Source organism: Protopterus annectens, chromosome 1.part0 (genome assembly GCF_019279795.1).
Source record: "Protopterus annectens isolate FY-2018-M chromosome 1.part0, PAN1.0, whole genome shotgun sequence".
NCBI lineage: Eukaryota > Metazoa > Chordata > Ceratodontiformes > Protopteridae > Protopterus > Protopterus annectens.
This window is the reverse complement of record NC_056725.1, coordinates 1,548,269,029-1,548,284,863: the sequence shown is the minus strand read 5'-3', so window position 1 is coordinate 1,548,284,863 and position 15,835 is coordinate 1,548,269,029. Positions and strand designations below refer to the sequence as shown.

Below are 15,835 nucleotides of genomic sequence, written 5' to 3'. Positions count from 1 at the left end.
CATGCATTTTCTGAACAGTAGTATGTATGAAACTCTAATGGCTGTACTTTGATTTACCAGAAACTCTAAATTTTATGAGGGACAGAGAAAAATATGTGTGGTAACCTCAAGGACATTCTGCAAACTTCAGAACTGTGTGCCTGTAGCAAAACACAGAGTGCTTTCAGCATGAGCAGTATAAAGAAGCAATTCAAAGATATGCAAATTAGCAATAACGATGTATTCCCTTATTGCAGTTAGGGCTCTCACTGAATCACTTTTTCTATGATCACATAAATTGAGCTACCTGTGTTGGGTAATTTATGCAATCATAGCTTCTTTTTCTGAATCACAGGATCTGCTTTTACTCATACAGAGTGTTTGGAACATGTTGAATTAATCTGTTCACAAGAAGAAGCATCACTTTTTCTACACCAACTTTCCATCATCCACATTTACTGAAGAGGGCCCTAAATATTTGAATATTCATCATTGTCTTACTTCAGTAGCATTTCTAGTCTAAAGGTCTTTTTTTTTTTTTTTTCGTCCATGATGTACTCAAACTTGTTTGTTAGGACTAGTTTCCAAAAAATATTTTCAAGCAAGCATTCATCTTTTTTTTTAATTTCTCCAAGTCCTTTGGGTTTCTATTATCATGATGGGAATGGACCTCATTTCTAAGTCAAAGTACGATTAAAGTTCATGAAATTAGTATTGTTTAAATCTTTGATGTCAGCCAAAAGTGCTCTTTGAAGCACCCATAATGTGCCCACTAATGACTCCTTCTGCAGTTTGTATGGAGTTACATGCATTGGTAACATATCTAAATATGATTGCAGATTATTTTTTATAAGACCCATTGCTCCTACTACTATTGGAACTGTCTGGGTATCTTTCTTCCACATTGCTCTCAGTTCTGCCTGCAAATCCTGATATTTTATGAACTTTGTGTCTCTTTACATACAAGACAATGTAGTCACTGGGTGTAGTGATTTCAGTAACAAATGTTACTTTTGTCTTCTTTTCATGGACCACTATATTTGGTTTTCTCACATCTGCCTTTTTAACTGATGGTAATTGGTGACTCCGTGTGATATAAACTTCATCAATTTCTATGATGCAGTGTGGCTCATGTTTCCTGTGTTTTTCAGCTACTTCAGTACCATAATGTTTACACAATCCCCAGTGCAACAGTCTTGCCACATTACTATACTTTTCAGAATACAGTTCTTCTGCCATTAGTATGTCACAACCGGCAATGAGGTGAGCAACTGTTTCCAGTTCTGTTTTACAAAACCTACATCTGTCTGTTTCTTCCACATGTTCAATGGACTTTGTAAGACAACGTTTGTATGGCCCACTGTCTTGGGCCGCCAATATTAACCTTTCATCTTTTGGTTTGAATTTGCCTGTCCTTAACCATCCTTGCATTACATCTTGATCAACATGAGGTTCTTCCAGAAGTTTTCTATACTTGCAACTATATTTATACATTTTCCACATTTCTTGCCTTCTCATCTGATCCTTCACCTTATATTCTTTCTTTTGTTTTTTTGACAAATTCAGTTGCTGCCTGATTTTATCTACTTCTGATTTAATTTCCATTCCTGCTTGATGTCAGTATGCTTCTGCTGGACTAAACAGTGAAGTAATCTTAGATTTATTCCCCTCATGTTTCAAAACTTTCACTATGGTTAAGTCCTGTGAGGTCAGTACATATGTTTGCAGTTCCACAACTGCAGATCTGTACATGTAATCCGTTTCAAGGAGGCCCATACCACCTTTCGAATGGGGAATATATAATCTTGGTAGCACAGATATTTATAAATCATTTAGTGAGCATAAAGCATCTTTCTTGTTTTCCTATCTTATCTATCCAACATGTTTTGGGGCCAGTCAGTCACTCTATTGCAATGACATATATGTCCCAAGACTAAAAAGAAAATGTTTCGCTTAAGTTATATGCTTGTTGTTTTTCATCAATTGCAGAGTCAGTCTTTTGCTTGCACATACATATATTTCCCACTTTGCAATGTATAGCAGTCTCCCAGTAATTATTTCTTGTAGGCATCATCCTAATCCACTGATTGTATACTCCAATGACTGATTAGTCAATGTAACTGCTTCCATAAATGTCACTGTTCTCACCCTTTTAAACAGTTTCATATTTTGGTTTACTTTGCCCCAGTCATTTGTTAATGCCTTCTACTTCCAAAATGAGTCCATATTTTAAATTGTTAGCATTTCTGTCACTCCTTACATCTATCAGAGAATTTGACCATGATTTAAATTTCATCGCAAGCTATCACTGATTTAAAATTTATCTGACACTCTTAATTTTGATAGAAAATGCCACAGCTCCAGCAATAGGGCATTCTATAATCATGTTTTCCACAATCTTTGCCTCCATTTTGAAAATGGGAAGTGTGATTACTCCTTTAAAATGGATTTTTTTATCTGCTTTGGAAGCTAAAGCTCAGAAATCTAAATCACATATAGTATTATACAGTGTCAAGCCACATTATTCAAACAACAATAACTCCAGACTTTCTTTGATAGAAAGAGTCTTTTAAAAACCCATTATAACTCATGTTCTCCTCTTTAATTCTATTCTAAATTCAATAAAGTATAACATTTATTTCAATAAACTTCACAATTGCTGAAACTGTCTGCATTACAGAATATCATGCAATACAATTTCAAGTTCAATGCAACTGCATATATGAACTTTTATAAAAAATGACTTTTTACTGGAAATTTTGAAGAGCAAACTATGAAAACAATCTTTCAGATTCATTTAATTTTTTTACAACATTTGGCTGGGATTCAGAAAGATGGCAGGCGAAGTCATGGCAAGCCCATCACTGTTTACCTTGTTTGCATGACAAGGCCCATTAACAATGAGTGGTGAGAGGAAAAAAGCAAGAAGATGAGTTTAGTAATATCTCAGTTGCAGCAGCAGCAGCGGCAAGGTGTATGAGCACAGCACATAGTCCTGAGGTGTGGCCACACGGCAATCTGAGGACGTGTAGTGCTCATTGTCATATGCCTCAATGAGGCTCTGCTTGACCATGAGTGCAAAGTAGCAGCCAGGGAGAGAACTTATTCAAAAGCCATAAATGGCCTCTTATAAAGGTGTACTCATCTTTTTTGACCAAATTAAAGCACGGAAATCGGAACACTAAAAAAAATTAAAGAAAAACAGGGAAGAAACCAGAGGGTAGAAGATAAGGTAAAAACCTAAGGAATGAGCAGGAAAGAGGAGGGGAAGGTGTAGTACATTTGTTTTGTGTGTCAGTTATCCATTTTATACATATGGAGGGAAAGTAATATGGGCATGGAAGGAAGAAAAGTAAGAGGAAGGTAACAGGGGTAGGGTACGTAACAGGGGCACACAGACAAACAAACATGGAAAACAAACAAACAAGACACATACAAACTTGGAAAACAAACAAAAAAGACACACATGGTAGATGTTGACACAATGGGGCTGCACAGTAGACAAAGAGACATCAGACAAATAGAGAACACAGTGGTGATGGGGAGGATTGGACAACAGAAAGGAGTAGGCCTAGGCAGAAAATGGAGGGTGACATCAAGATGAGTTTACTGAAAAATCCCTGTAGCTAGTATATGTAATGCCAGACATACCTTGCTATCCTTTGGGACAGATACTTTATGACTCCCATGGGGGTGCAGATAAAGTTGCCATATGTTCACAGTCTCTTACGTGGTGCACCTATTCACATAGTACCAGCCCACAATGTCGGTTTCATGGATACCATGAAATGTTAAACATTGTCAGATGACATGTGCATTACCAGAGATAAGTTTGTTCACAAGTCCAGATGTTGCTTCTCCTATACAGCACATATGAAATCACTGTTACAGTGTAGCTGTTTACCTGTCAGTACAGCTACACGTCACCTCTCAGAAACACTTCTAGTCTGCGTTTCATGTATGAAGAAATTAGGTTAAAACATTTTTTAAAATAGAAACCCCCCCAGATTTTGAGGGCATTGGGTACTGTAAAAATTACTGTTGCTTGCAGAGTTCATTTTCTTCAGACCTATATAATAAGCTGTATGCATATGTGTGTGTGTGTGTGTGTGTGTGTCTGTGTTATAAATAACAATTTAATTTGGGGAATTTTCTGGAGTTAAAATGTATCTCTTTGTGAATGACCTCCAGCGTTCCTTCTTACAGAAGCTGAACCTCATTTAGTTTGCAGCACATATGTTTGAGAGTCTGTCACATTGAAGCTACTAACAGTAACATGTACACAATGAAGACCTATCTCAAATTTACCACCTTATGTCATTGTGCTAAATATTATATTGAAATCATGAGGCAGACTTCAAAGATTCCTTGAACACTGAAATTTAAAATTTGAAAAGTTTCCCTGTTTCATGTGCCTATGTTTAAAGAACTAATTTACAAAATATAACAGACCTATTATCTGCTCCACTAAGTTATTGTTTCTATCAATAACTGGGCTCTATTTGAAATAACTGACACTTTATTTATTTAAAGTTGTTGCTGTTTAAGTGCATGCTAGTGCAAAATATCATCATTTTGTGCAGTACTGTCACATTATACCCAGCATTTGGAAGTGGACTTCAATATTACAATCAACAGGTCGACCACACCATCCTTTGCCACTTCACACTATTTGGATTGTTGCATACACTGTATACATCTAAATGATTACACTTGTCTTATTAGTAATTACTTTCTCCTATTTCTGCACAAGCGATTACAATATTATTTATTGTATGTACTTGGATAGAAGATATCATTCATTTGATGTTACTACTCTTTGGAGAAGCAAGAGATTGGTAAAATAGCATAATAGCTGAACTTCACTTTGGTAAACTAATGACAAATTGCATCCATGGGGTGGCATCCTTTTCATTCTCTATTAATTGTGAAATCATTTCTTGGTTTGGTTGTACCTGTAAACAACATTAAAATCTATACTTGCTCCATTAATCTAGAAACACTGTTCAGCATTTACTCAGCAAAATCATTCAGAACAGTGACACAAAACTATAAATGTTAGGCAACAGTAAGAAGCACACCCCAGACATTGATTCTACTCACTTTGTCTTCATTAACATTTCAAAATGTGGCCGATCCAATGCCCTTTCCTGGAGAGGGAGTGTGGTTCTTTGGGCATTCATCATGATATCCTTGGTGGAACCTGAGTGTAGTCTAAAATGGAATCAGGGTTGAAACATGGCAGAACTTCCACAGAGGCAGAACAAAATATTACACATACACATTGCACACCTGCCCCTCAACGTAATGATTTAACTGGGGGTAGGGTGGGAAAACAAGGTAGGCCTTACAGAGGGAAAAAAAAAAAAAAGCAAAGCAGATTCTTGACAGCGTCACCCCATCCTCCAAGATGCTCTTAAGTTCCACATTACTCCTGATCCTAATTCGGTATTTTTTTTGGATGGACAGTGGAGTGACCAGCAAATTTGGCAATGGACATGAGGTATTGGGCATGGCTGTCAGAGTAAAGCATGCATGCTCAAAAAAAATCAAAATCAAACAAGCAAGGAACACTGTCAAAAATTAAACTATAGTCTACTGAGTAGTTGGACAGATATTATGGGAATTTTCGTTCTGATGTAGATGTATTTATATGCAGGAAAAGTTGAGTGAAGTTGGAGCTTCCCTTCAGAAGGCATCTGTTATGGTAGTGGCACTGGAAATATTAATAGCATTCAATGCTAAGGATGATAGGTGGATTATAAAATAGTCGTCGAGGAGAAATAAGATGTAAGATCCTTATGTCCTGTTGTGCCATGCTTTCAACAGAGGGTGGGATTGTTTGATGAAGCAAGGAAAGGGATTTATATCTCTTTATTCCTTGGAGAGGAGCATGCATGTCAGAATTAACATAAGGATTACATTATGTCGTGGTTAGCCCTATTTCTATCTTTTTAAATTTCAGGAGTCATAGCCCTTTGGACAGCAGTGTATCATAAAATTATTACATCTGGTAGTCTCCTGTAGTAACACATGTCTGCTTGCCCTTTTCTTTTAAAGTGCACAGCACCCTGATTGTTCCTTAAATAATGTGATAAAGGTGGATGGGGCTGTCGACCAGGGTTGCATCTATTATCAACATCAGTTCCCTATACTTTCTGAATGCCTGTTAAGGCTGTGTTATTTTCATCTTATCTGTGCATTCAATCACAGCTTTTTCACCATGCATATACACAAACCAATATCAGCCTCAGGTTAAATGGTGTAACAGTGGCAGCATAAACAGTATATTCTAAAATCACTTTTAAACTAAGGTTTAGGTAAGAAAATAGATTTAGTGGTATATATTTGTGTGTGTGTGTGTGTGTGTGTGTGTGTGTGTGTGTGTGTGTGTGTGTGTGTGTGTGTGTGTGTGTGTGTGTGTGTGTGTGTGTGAGTGAGTGTTTTTGTGTTAGGGTTAGAGTAAAGGCTATGCTAGGGATAGATTTAATGATGTGTTTGAATTTATTTGGTGTGTAACCATTTCTCAGTTATGATTAGAAGAAGGGCTAGGTTAAGCTACAGATTTAGTGATGTGATGTATGCTGCAATATGTGATGTGTTTTTGAGTGCCTTGTTAATGATAGTGTCATGGAAAGGGTATTTTATAAGGTGTAAGGTAGTGTTAAGGGACACAGGCAGAGTTAGAATCAGAGTTAGCACACATTAGTAAGGTAGGCAAGGAGACAAAGAAACTCTACTCATCCATACAAATGTAAGCAAACACTATCCCTGTCCATGCCTGTAACACCAAACCAGTAATCTTCCCTTAACACTGTTATTGTTCAGATAAAATTGGTCTTAGATTAGTGTTAGGGTTTTTGTTAAGAACATGGAAAAGAAAACGATTTGTTTTCCTTTTCCCAGTTTTTATGACATATGATTATTTTATTTTACGGTAAGTATGTTTTTGCAATGCACAAATCAAGGCCTTGTGTTTTGTTTCTTTGCTGTAAAGTCATGTTTATATATAATACTAGGAAATGAAGGCAGGAAGGATGCTAGTCCCCAGCAATGAGTTTATGTGGGAGGAATGCTGGGATGTAAATATACTAGACAATGAGCACTGCGTTATAGAATAGGTTGCTGGATGTAAGCATTAATGTACATTAAATGGGGGTGCAGTACTTTCTAACAATTTATCAGAAGTCCTCAGTACGTGCTCCAGTTAGAAAGCATGGTAATCATTAGCTCTGTTCCACCAGAGAAATGATCAGGCATTCCTTCAACATGCAGCCACACTAGTATAGTCTAGTCCATATCAAAAATCTGTCAAATAGCAATGGTTCTGCTACATCATTGCAGAGACGATTATGATCAGGTTTCTGATAATAACCAAGACTATTGGTTCATAGGTTCATAGGTTCATAGGTTCATACTAGGCTATCTGCCCGAGGGCATTTATAAGCCTAGCCCATAGTTTTGTGGCTTATGCCACCCCTTTAGTTTGGAGAAACTATGCCCATTATTTTGCTGTGCCTCTGTCGAGCAGTGACACTGAGGTAACCCCTGGGGTGTATCTGCGATCTCCCATCCATTCGTCAAGATTCCTCTTGAACAAGGCCAGCGAGGTGCTCTGCCTCACATAAACCGGGATTTTGTTCCACAGCATAGGGAGTCTTTGGGTGATGAATCTATCCCTCCAGCACGTCCTATTAATAAAAAATTGGTGTTGTGGGGGCTCGAACCATGAATGCCTGCTCTTCAGCCAACATCTCTACCGCTACGCTATTGCTTCCCTTGTGTTTAAGACATGGTGCCAAGGAAATCTCCTTGTGAATGAAGCTCAAGTGGTAAATATCGACATTCATGTCGACAACACATAACTTCTTGGGTTATGGTTAGAAGGACTTGCTTACAATTCCTTGCACTGCATGAAGATTTACCAGCTCTCATGTATTCCAGAAGCTAGAAAAATACTATTGTAGAAGCAGTTTAGAAAGATGTAAAACAATAACCACTGCCACACAGAGAGTGGGCATTGGGTACCCAAGAACGGTACTGGTAAGTCAGTAAGTGCTTCATTCGGACTTAAAAAAGTCCGAATGAAGCACTGAAGTTGGTTTAACAGCTAACTGCTACTATTCTGCTTGGGCTGCTGAGCATTAAGTGAGAGACTAGTGATTAACAGCACTGATGGGGTGCTTACCAAGCCTGTCTTTTCACCAGTTACACTGTCTAATTGTGGTGCTCTATGCACCACATGGATTTTCCAGTAGTCTACTGAGTATCAGTAAAGAAAAACAGGAGTTTAGACACCTAATTCATTCTTAGAAACACCAAATGATGTATAATATTCTGAAGGTGAGTGATAGAGTGTACAATTTATTTGTTTAATTGCTGATGTATTCTTTTTCAGAATTGGCATAAGAAAAATGCTTGCAGTGTGTTTGGATTTCAAACACTGCAGCAACAGCAAAATATCCCTAGGATTCCAGTTTAGTGGATCACTTAACAATGCTTTTCTTTCATATCCTACAGCGGGGACAACTTTCTCAAAACATCTGAGCTGATTCGACTTCCTGACGATTGCACAATTGGCTACATCTGTGAATCAAAGCTTGGCATCAGATTAACTCACAGTCATCTGTTTCACTCACATCTTGAGAATCTCCAGCTGCTCCAAAAATCACAAATTACAGATCAGGTAAACAGACCACTGGTAAGGCGTGGTATTAATTTTCACTTATGGCAGCTAAAGTTCATGTAACTGACAGTTCACTCACCTATTTGATATCATATTAAAAACCAAAAGTTTAGTAAACCAATTCTGAGTCATAGCAGCCACATCAACAGGTACATGTTTTTAAGTTGAAACTTATGCATAATTAGAGATATGCTAATGAACTGATAATATTTTTTTCTCATTGTCTGTTGCTGTACCTGAATTGCATTTTCTCACTATTACGTAAATTGACCTACCTGTGAGAGGCAATTTATGTGAGTGAAGAGGAACTTTCTGAATCCCAGGGTTCATTTTTTTTATAAAGTATTTTTTATGATGTTATTCCTGATTTATATTTGAAATAAAAATAAAATACTTGTTTGAAGAGACCCCCATTGTAAATTCAGAATTGAAGTGAAAACTTAGTTGATCTTACTCCAAGATTCCCATACTGACAATGCTTACGTAAGATATGACAGATCTGTGTAAGCCTTTTCACAGGACAATGGACCCAAAGTAAAATAGGATAGTACTAGGGATAGTTGGTCTGCATTACAGACATATGCCTAAAGGCACATGATTCATACTGTCTCTGCAAGCTAGTCTTTGGAAAGTTAAATGAGCATAAGTAGAAGAGATAGGGGGCCATCTTTGGTGAAGTAAATAACTAACTAAAGAAACTTTCTTATGAAATCATTATCATACTGTTTTTTCTGTGATGAGAATGGCTTTGTGGTATTTCACCTCAAACAATGATTATTCAAGGCACAATGATATTGTTTCCGCTGCCAAGAAGTACTGCAAATAAACTGCTATTTATTAGTAAATGCCAAGTCATATTTCACTGCCAGCAGCACTGTGTAAATACAGCATATAGTTATGAGCTGATGGCAAGAGAAGGGATTTGTTTTTCCAGAAGCATTTATTGAGCTGATACGAATAAGAGTGTATTTGGCAATTTACTGCAGTCGTTAAAGACATATATTAGATTTGCATGTCATTTTTGCATTATGCTATTTCATGCTTTGTGTTGTAATTTACATATTTTGCCATGGCAGTGACATATCTTTTCTTGCCCATTGAAGGTTACCCTTAGTTATGGAGTTTTTGAGAATAAAGATAACATCATAGAAGTAAATGGGCCATTTTCAGTACACGATGACCCTTCAAGGTAAATGTCTCTTTTTTCATTTTCTTATATGTGTCTATACTGCTATTAATTACAGCCAGAATTGTCTATACTACATGATAATGTATAAGTTGGCTTGCAGCCATTATCATATTGGTATACAGATTTATCTGAATGATCACAGGACAGACTACAATACTTAATCTCTGCAGTACACCATCACTGTAACATATATTCTTCAAAGCCCTTTATATGTTATCATTTACCATTAACAAAACTCCATGTCAGCAGAAAGGCCAGACTTATGTGCACTTTTGTTGTTACTGCATACTGGTAGTGTGTTTAGGGTCTATATTACATAATCAAAAAGTCAATTCACCAAACGGCTCAAACATTGAACATGCCATTCATTGAATTCCACTCTTGTGGGGGGGGGGGCTGCACCTCCACCCCACACCCCAGCTAATTATATATACCAACTCCAAGATTGCACTACAGTGAGGAAAGGGAACATTTTCCAATCATCACTGTACCATGATCTCACTATGAATGGTTCAATGACTGGCATGTTCGATGTAAGAGCCATTTGCTGAACTGATTTTTTGATGATGTATTAGGGACCTGTGTGTTTATTTTCACAATTTGCAGTCTAAAAGAATACATTTCTTATTTTAAATATTTAAAAGGAAACTACTGAGCACTGTTTTCTTTTAAAGACTTAGAGCAGGATACATAACCATAATATGCAATTGTGTAGGGCTGGTATACTCTATATAAATGCATACCAGAGCCCAATACAAATTATAAAAATGTCTTTACAGCCCAGATTAATTTCAGATACTACTGTATGCTGCATTAGTCCTGGTATGTTGTAAGTATGCAATTGTGAATCAACAGCATGGTCTATAAGTCACAAACATGAGAATTATAGAGTATACTTTAAAGGGGCTGACAGACTTTAGGCCCATATCCTGCAGGCCATCCACAGATAACTATGCATAGACATACCTGATATTACATTGTAGGTGATGCCATCAGCCCATAGTGGCTGAACAACATCACTAATGCATGACTGGTGCCAAAGCATACATAATAGTACCTTTTGGGAAGTCAGGCACCCAAGGAAATTACATCATTAATAAAACATCCCTAAGAGCTGACCTGGTAGTCAAGGATACTGGGGGGCATTTAGCCAGGGTAGTAGGGAAATTATTCTGTGTCATTCAACTTAACAGTAAGGGCATGGCATCTAGCTCCAGAAATGTCATTGTACCACTTTATTTAGCCCTCATCAGACCCATCATTGAATAAATTACACTCTTTGGCTCACATCTGACCAGATATATGCAACAACTAGAATATCTGCAAAAGTTCCTTACCAAAAAATACAGGTCATAAACACATTACTGTGAGCAAATCACCTTAAAGCCTTTTCTCTATACTCTGTCTCCTACAGACTACTGAGAAGCAATCGATGCCTGGCATGCAAGGTATCCTTGGAGTCCGCTCTGATGGATTTTTTGCACAACTGCAAAATGAACAGCATCAGAACTACTAGATCTAAGGATTTCAATTTTGCTTGTGACATAAATGGTACATGTTGGAGAGACAGATATATATCTCAGAGAACCCTCATTCATTCATCCATGTGAAGCAGAGTCCCTCCCTAACCCTATTCGAACATAAGCTAGATTAGTGGATAGGAAATCAGAAATTCACCCTGGGTCTGGCTCCCATGTCTGTGATGGACACAGATCATCAGTAAATCATGTCCAAAATAATCTACCCCTTTTATATAATCAGCACTAACAAGCAAACTAACATATCCCTCTCCCAATATAAATGCCCAAGATGCAGCAGCTAAAGGGACAGATTTGGATTGCACCGCTAGACTTATAAAAGCCCTAGTGATCATTATGCTAGTGTACACCTATAAACCTGTGACATGTCAGTGCATGTAACATTATATAATAAATGGAGACAAAAACCTATCCTAGTGTGCTGTGTGTGCTGCAGACAAGCACAAACGTACCCTGTTCAACCCCCAACATCAGTAAACTCCAACCAAAAAGACCATCTGAAGCAGCAGATGCTTTAATTGAAATAATACTAAAATGAACCATATTATGATGTCATGGCAAAGAAGCTGAGAAAATTACAAATCATTCCTCGACATGACAAGAGTTGGGAGTAGATTCATTGCTAAATCACTTAACCTCTATAAATATTTGGAGAATGGGAAATATATATTAATGCATTGCAGTTGATTTGAAATACAGCCTGATGTCTGGTAGTACAGATTTATTTGTGACAGTTATACAATAACTAGAAATCTTCCCTTGAGACAAAATACATTTGCTATATATTATTTCTCCAAATATGAATACAAAACTAAGAAATGAAATTCTGAAATATATAAGGTCAGTGAGTATGCTTCATCCCATACAGAATGCGCTGTATACAAGAATCATATCCACGACTTGTTGCCAAAGCAGTTGTCATGAATGGCATGTCTATAGTTGTCGGTTGCTATGGCTACATGTCTGTGTTGCACACAGTGAACTACCCACTACTGTCCTTCTGTAGCACAGACTGTTAGAGAAGCAGAGAAATGGCAATATAAAGGCAGAATTATCCAGGATGTTATGCTCCCCCCCCACACACACACACACAGATAATGCAGATAATGTACATGTTGTAGTAGTAATGTTTTGCTAAAATCTTTTTGAGGCCACCCAAAAGTCATTCTCCATGACAATGGTAAAGGCCTCCCACATGCAGGACTTTATTTAAGTAACTGCTACAGCTGCTGACTTCCTGGCCAGTCAGTGCCTGTCAAAATGCTTCTTTCTTTATTTTATTGCCTTACATAATCATTTTGTCCACCAGTGGGTACTAGGCTTAACACTATACAAGACTGAATCTTTTTTTTTGCCATTGCCCCTTTCTATCACTTCAACTACTGAGGTCATGAACAGGTCCACTTCAGACTCCATTTTCTCTGACCTGTCCTGGGATACAGGGTAAGGTTTTTAAAGGCAGAAGCTAAATTAACCCCATACAAAAGTATCTGCTAAATGTTACCAGGACAGCCTTGCTCCATGTTCGGTTGCTGGCCATATGAACCAACTCACCTGCAAGTGACAAACAGATGACAACTAAGCAGCCCCTTTTATCCAAGTTTTCAGGGCATACAGCTTCAGATCAGTTGACATAACAACAAAGTGTATCATCAGCCTTTGACCCAAGGTGTTCTGGTACCAGCTACACTTGTGAGCAGCCTTATGTTTGAATGTGTTCATGCTGGATAATTCAGAAGTAGCACAGAAGTAATGTAACAGTTCAGCACATGGGTGTTGATCAGATGAGGCATTTTTTCCCAATTAAACATTATCAGAAGGAAGAATTAAAAAAATAGATGCAAAGCATAGCTGGGCAACAAACAAAAAACAAAAATGTATTGGTTGTGTAGATCTGCATTGCAAGGAATGTTCATAAAAAGATTAAGAAGCTGAAAACAGTCATGCTTGAGTGGAAGGTGGACATTGCTGATATCATTGGAATGGGCTAATGACAAGAGGGTCATGTCTGCTCTGGGATGTTGGGCATTTAGGAATGATGAAGATGCAAGAGAAGAAAGGAGGAGGAACTGGAATTTGTGAAGAAAAAGTCATTAACTGTTATGTCATAGAGAAGAACGAAGTCCATTCGATGAAGGAGGAGAATGAGTAGGAGGGACCAGAATTTACGTAATCCAGCAGTTATGGTAAAGGAAATATAGAGGAACACTGATTAGCCCCTGAGCATGTCAGACTAAGTGCATGAAAGACTGATTGAAAAAGTATAGCACTGTTAAGGGATGAAGATGAGGTTTACGCCAATGGATAATCTGGATCTCCCAAGAAAAGGAGTGGGAAGGGGATACCAAGCTTAAGAAATCTTAAATGCTAAGAGCTTCATTTAGCTGTTTCAGGACTGTACCAAAAGTGGTTATATAGTGGATGGCCTTAACTAGGGTGGAGGATGTCAAGAAGGTCAAGGTGATGTAATTATTAAACACAGTCGTCATGCAAATGTTATATTTTAGAGTACGGAAAGGGTAGAATGTTTAACAAAATACAGTAGTACAGGATTTTAAGAGTCAGATTATATTGTCTGGAGGAAAGGGCCAAAGAGGAGTTACAACACTGCAGGCAAATCCATAAGGGAAGTAGTCTTTTGGGATTTATCATAGAAAGAGTACTCTAGGTCATTGACAAACAATACAGGAAATAACAGAAAGTAAAAAGACAATACCAATGTTGCAATATATGATATTGAGGTGACCAGAGCTAAAAAAAGGACAGGTCATGCATGAAGCAGAATGGAATAAAGAATATGGAGGAGATAGCAAAAAAAAAACAAGTTTGTAAAGAAATCAGAAGACATGATTAAGTGTGGAAAGAAAGCTTTATTTCAGATATTTTACCGGAAGAAGAAAAAAGCAGACAGAAATGGTCAGGTTGAGTAAGCATACAGTTTACAGAGAACAGGAAAAATCAGAGCTACAGAATGAATATTTTACTTTTATACATGAGAAGGAATATGACAGCAGTCTGCCTTGCTGGGGTGGACTTAGGGCTGAGTAGGTAGAGACCTAGATAAACAGAAAGATAGGGGAAAGTGACAGTAGAGAGAGAGAGAGAGAGAGAGAGAGAGAGAGAGAGAGAGAGTGTCTGTGAAATGGTTGCTATAATGGAGGATACTGCACAGGTACTAAACTGACTACTTCTTAGCAACCTTATAGGGTCTGGCAACTGGCAAATATGCTAGAAGATCCTCCATGAAGGTCTTCACTAGATCATTGACCATTAGAAAAATACCTTAGGATGAAAAAATGATAAATTGGGACCTTTACATTGCAGGAGCAGGAAATGCTATAGTGCTACAGCCTGTTAGCCTGACAACAGAAAGATTAAAGAGAAACTTGATTGAAGAGCTCTTGTAGATGTGGTTGTCCTGAAATAAATTAAGGTCTTTCACTTGGACCTGCACAGACAATGGTTAGGAAAGCTGCAGGCAGCTGTGGTTAGGTTGCATGTGGATACTAGTATACTGTGTGGCTACTGGGCAGCACTCAGAGTCACAGCAATAGAAGACTTGTCAAGAAAAACTGAATAGTCAAGTACCACAAGGTTAATTGGCAGTTGTGCATCTCTAGTGCATTCAGTTCAGACATATCTGAGGGAAAAGGAATTAATCAACCAGTTGAAATAAGACAAAAGTGTAAATACAACAGCAGATAATTAGGACAGAGTCTGTGATTTGGGAACACTAGCAGAAAGATGGCAACAGCACATGAGTGAAAACAAATGCAAGGACTGCACCTGGACCATGATAACCTGTATGAAATGACAGCTGGGAGGAAGTAGAGCTGATAGAGGTAAAGCTAGGAAATTAACTTAAATTAAATTAGACCACAGGGATAGAGTGATAAGGCCACTATGGCAACAATAAACAGAATGTTGGATGTATGCGAGAAGTGATCTACCCAAGATGCAAAGAACTAATGCTTCCATTGTACATGGCACAGGACAAGCCATAGTGTCAAGTATTTCATGGAGCTCCGAATGACATTAAAAAAAAGGGATGCTAGATTACTGGAAAGATTGAAGACAAAGCTCACCAAGTGGGTGCACAAGACATAGGGGAATTGTTTTAACAGTTACTAGAAAAGATGGAGATGTTCTCTGTGGACACTAGAAAGAATGTCTGGCCTTGAGGTAATCACTCAAGAGCATATCAGTAAGGTGTGAAAGGATCACCCAGAAGAGTAGGTGTGCTGGTGTTGTGATCAATGCAACATCCCTAACTTCATCTGTAGGAACCAATGGGTGAAATGGCTGTATTGACTTGCACTTTTGAGTAAACCTTATAACAGGATACTTGTGCATACTCAACAAGGGCACATTTTATTTGTTTTAACTCTGTAGATGTTATACTGTGTAGGATATTGCACAGCCATATTCTGAGGTTCAACACAT

General features: G+C 37.8%; 1 protein-coding gene across 1 annotated transcript in view; it reads left to right on the top strand.

The window, feature by feature from the left end:
• Positions 1-15,835, top strand: part of MFNG (MFNG O-fucosylpeptide 3-beta-N-acetylglucosaminyltransferase) — a 468,185-nt gene that overhangs the window by 345,712 nt on the left and 106,638 nt on the right. The window contains exons 6-7 of the mRNA XM_044068023.1: positions 8,500-8,665; positions 9,769-9,854. Coding sequence (XP_043923958.1) covers positions 8,500-8,665; positions 9,769-9,854 — 252 coding nt within the window. The remainder of the gene's footprint in view (positions 1-8,499; positions 8,666-9,768; positions 9,855-15,835) is intronic.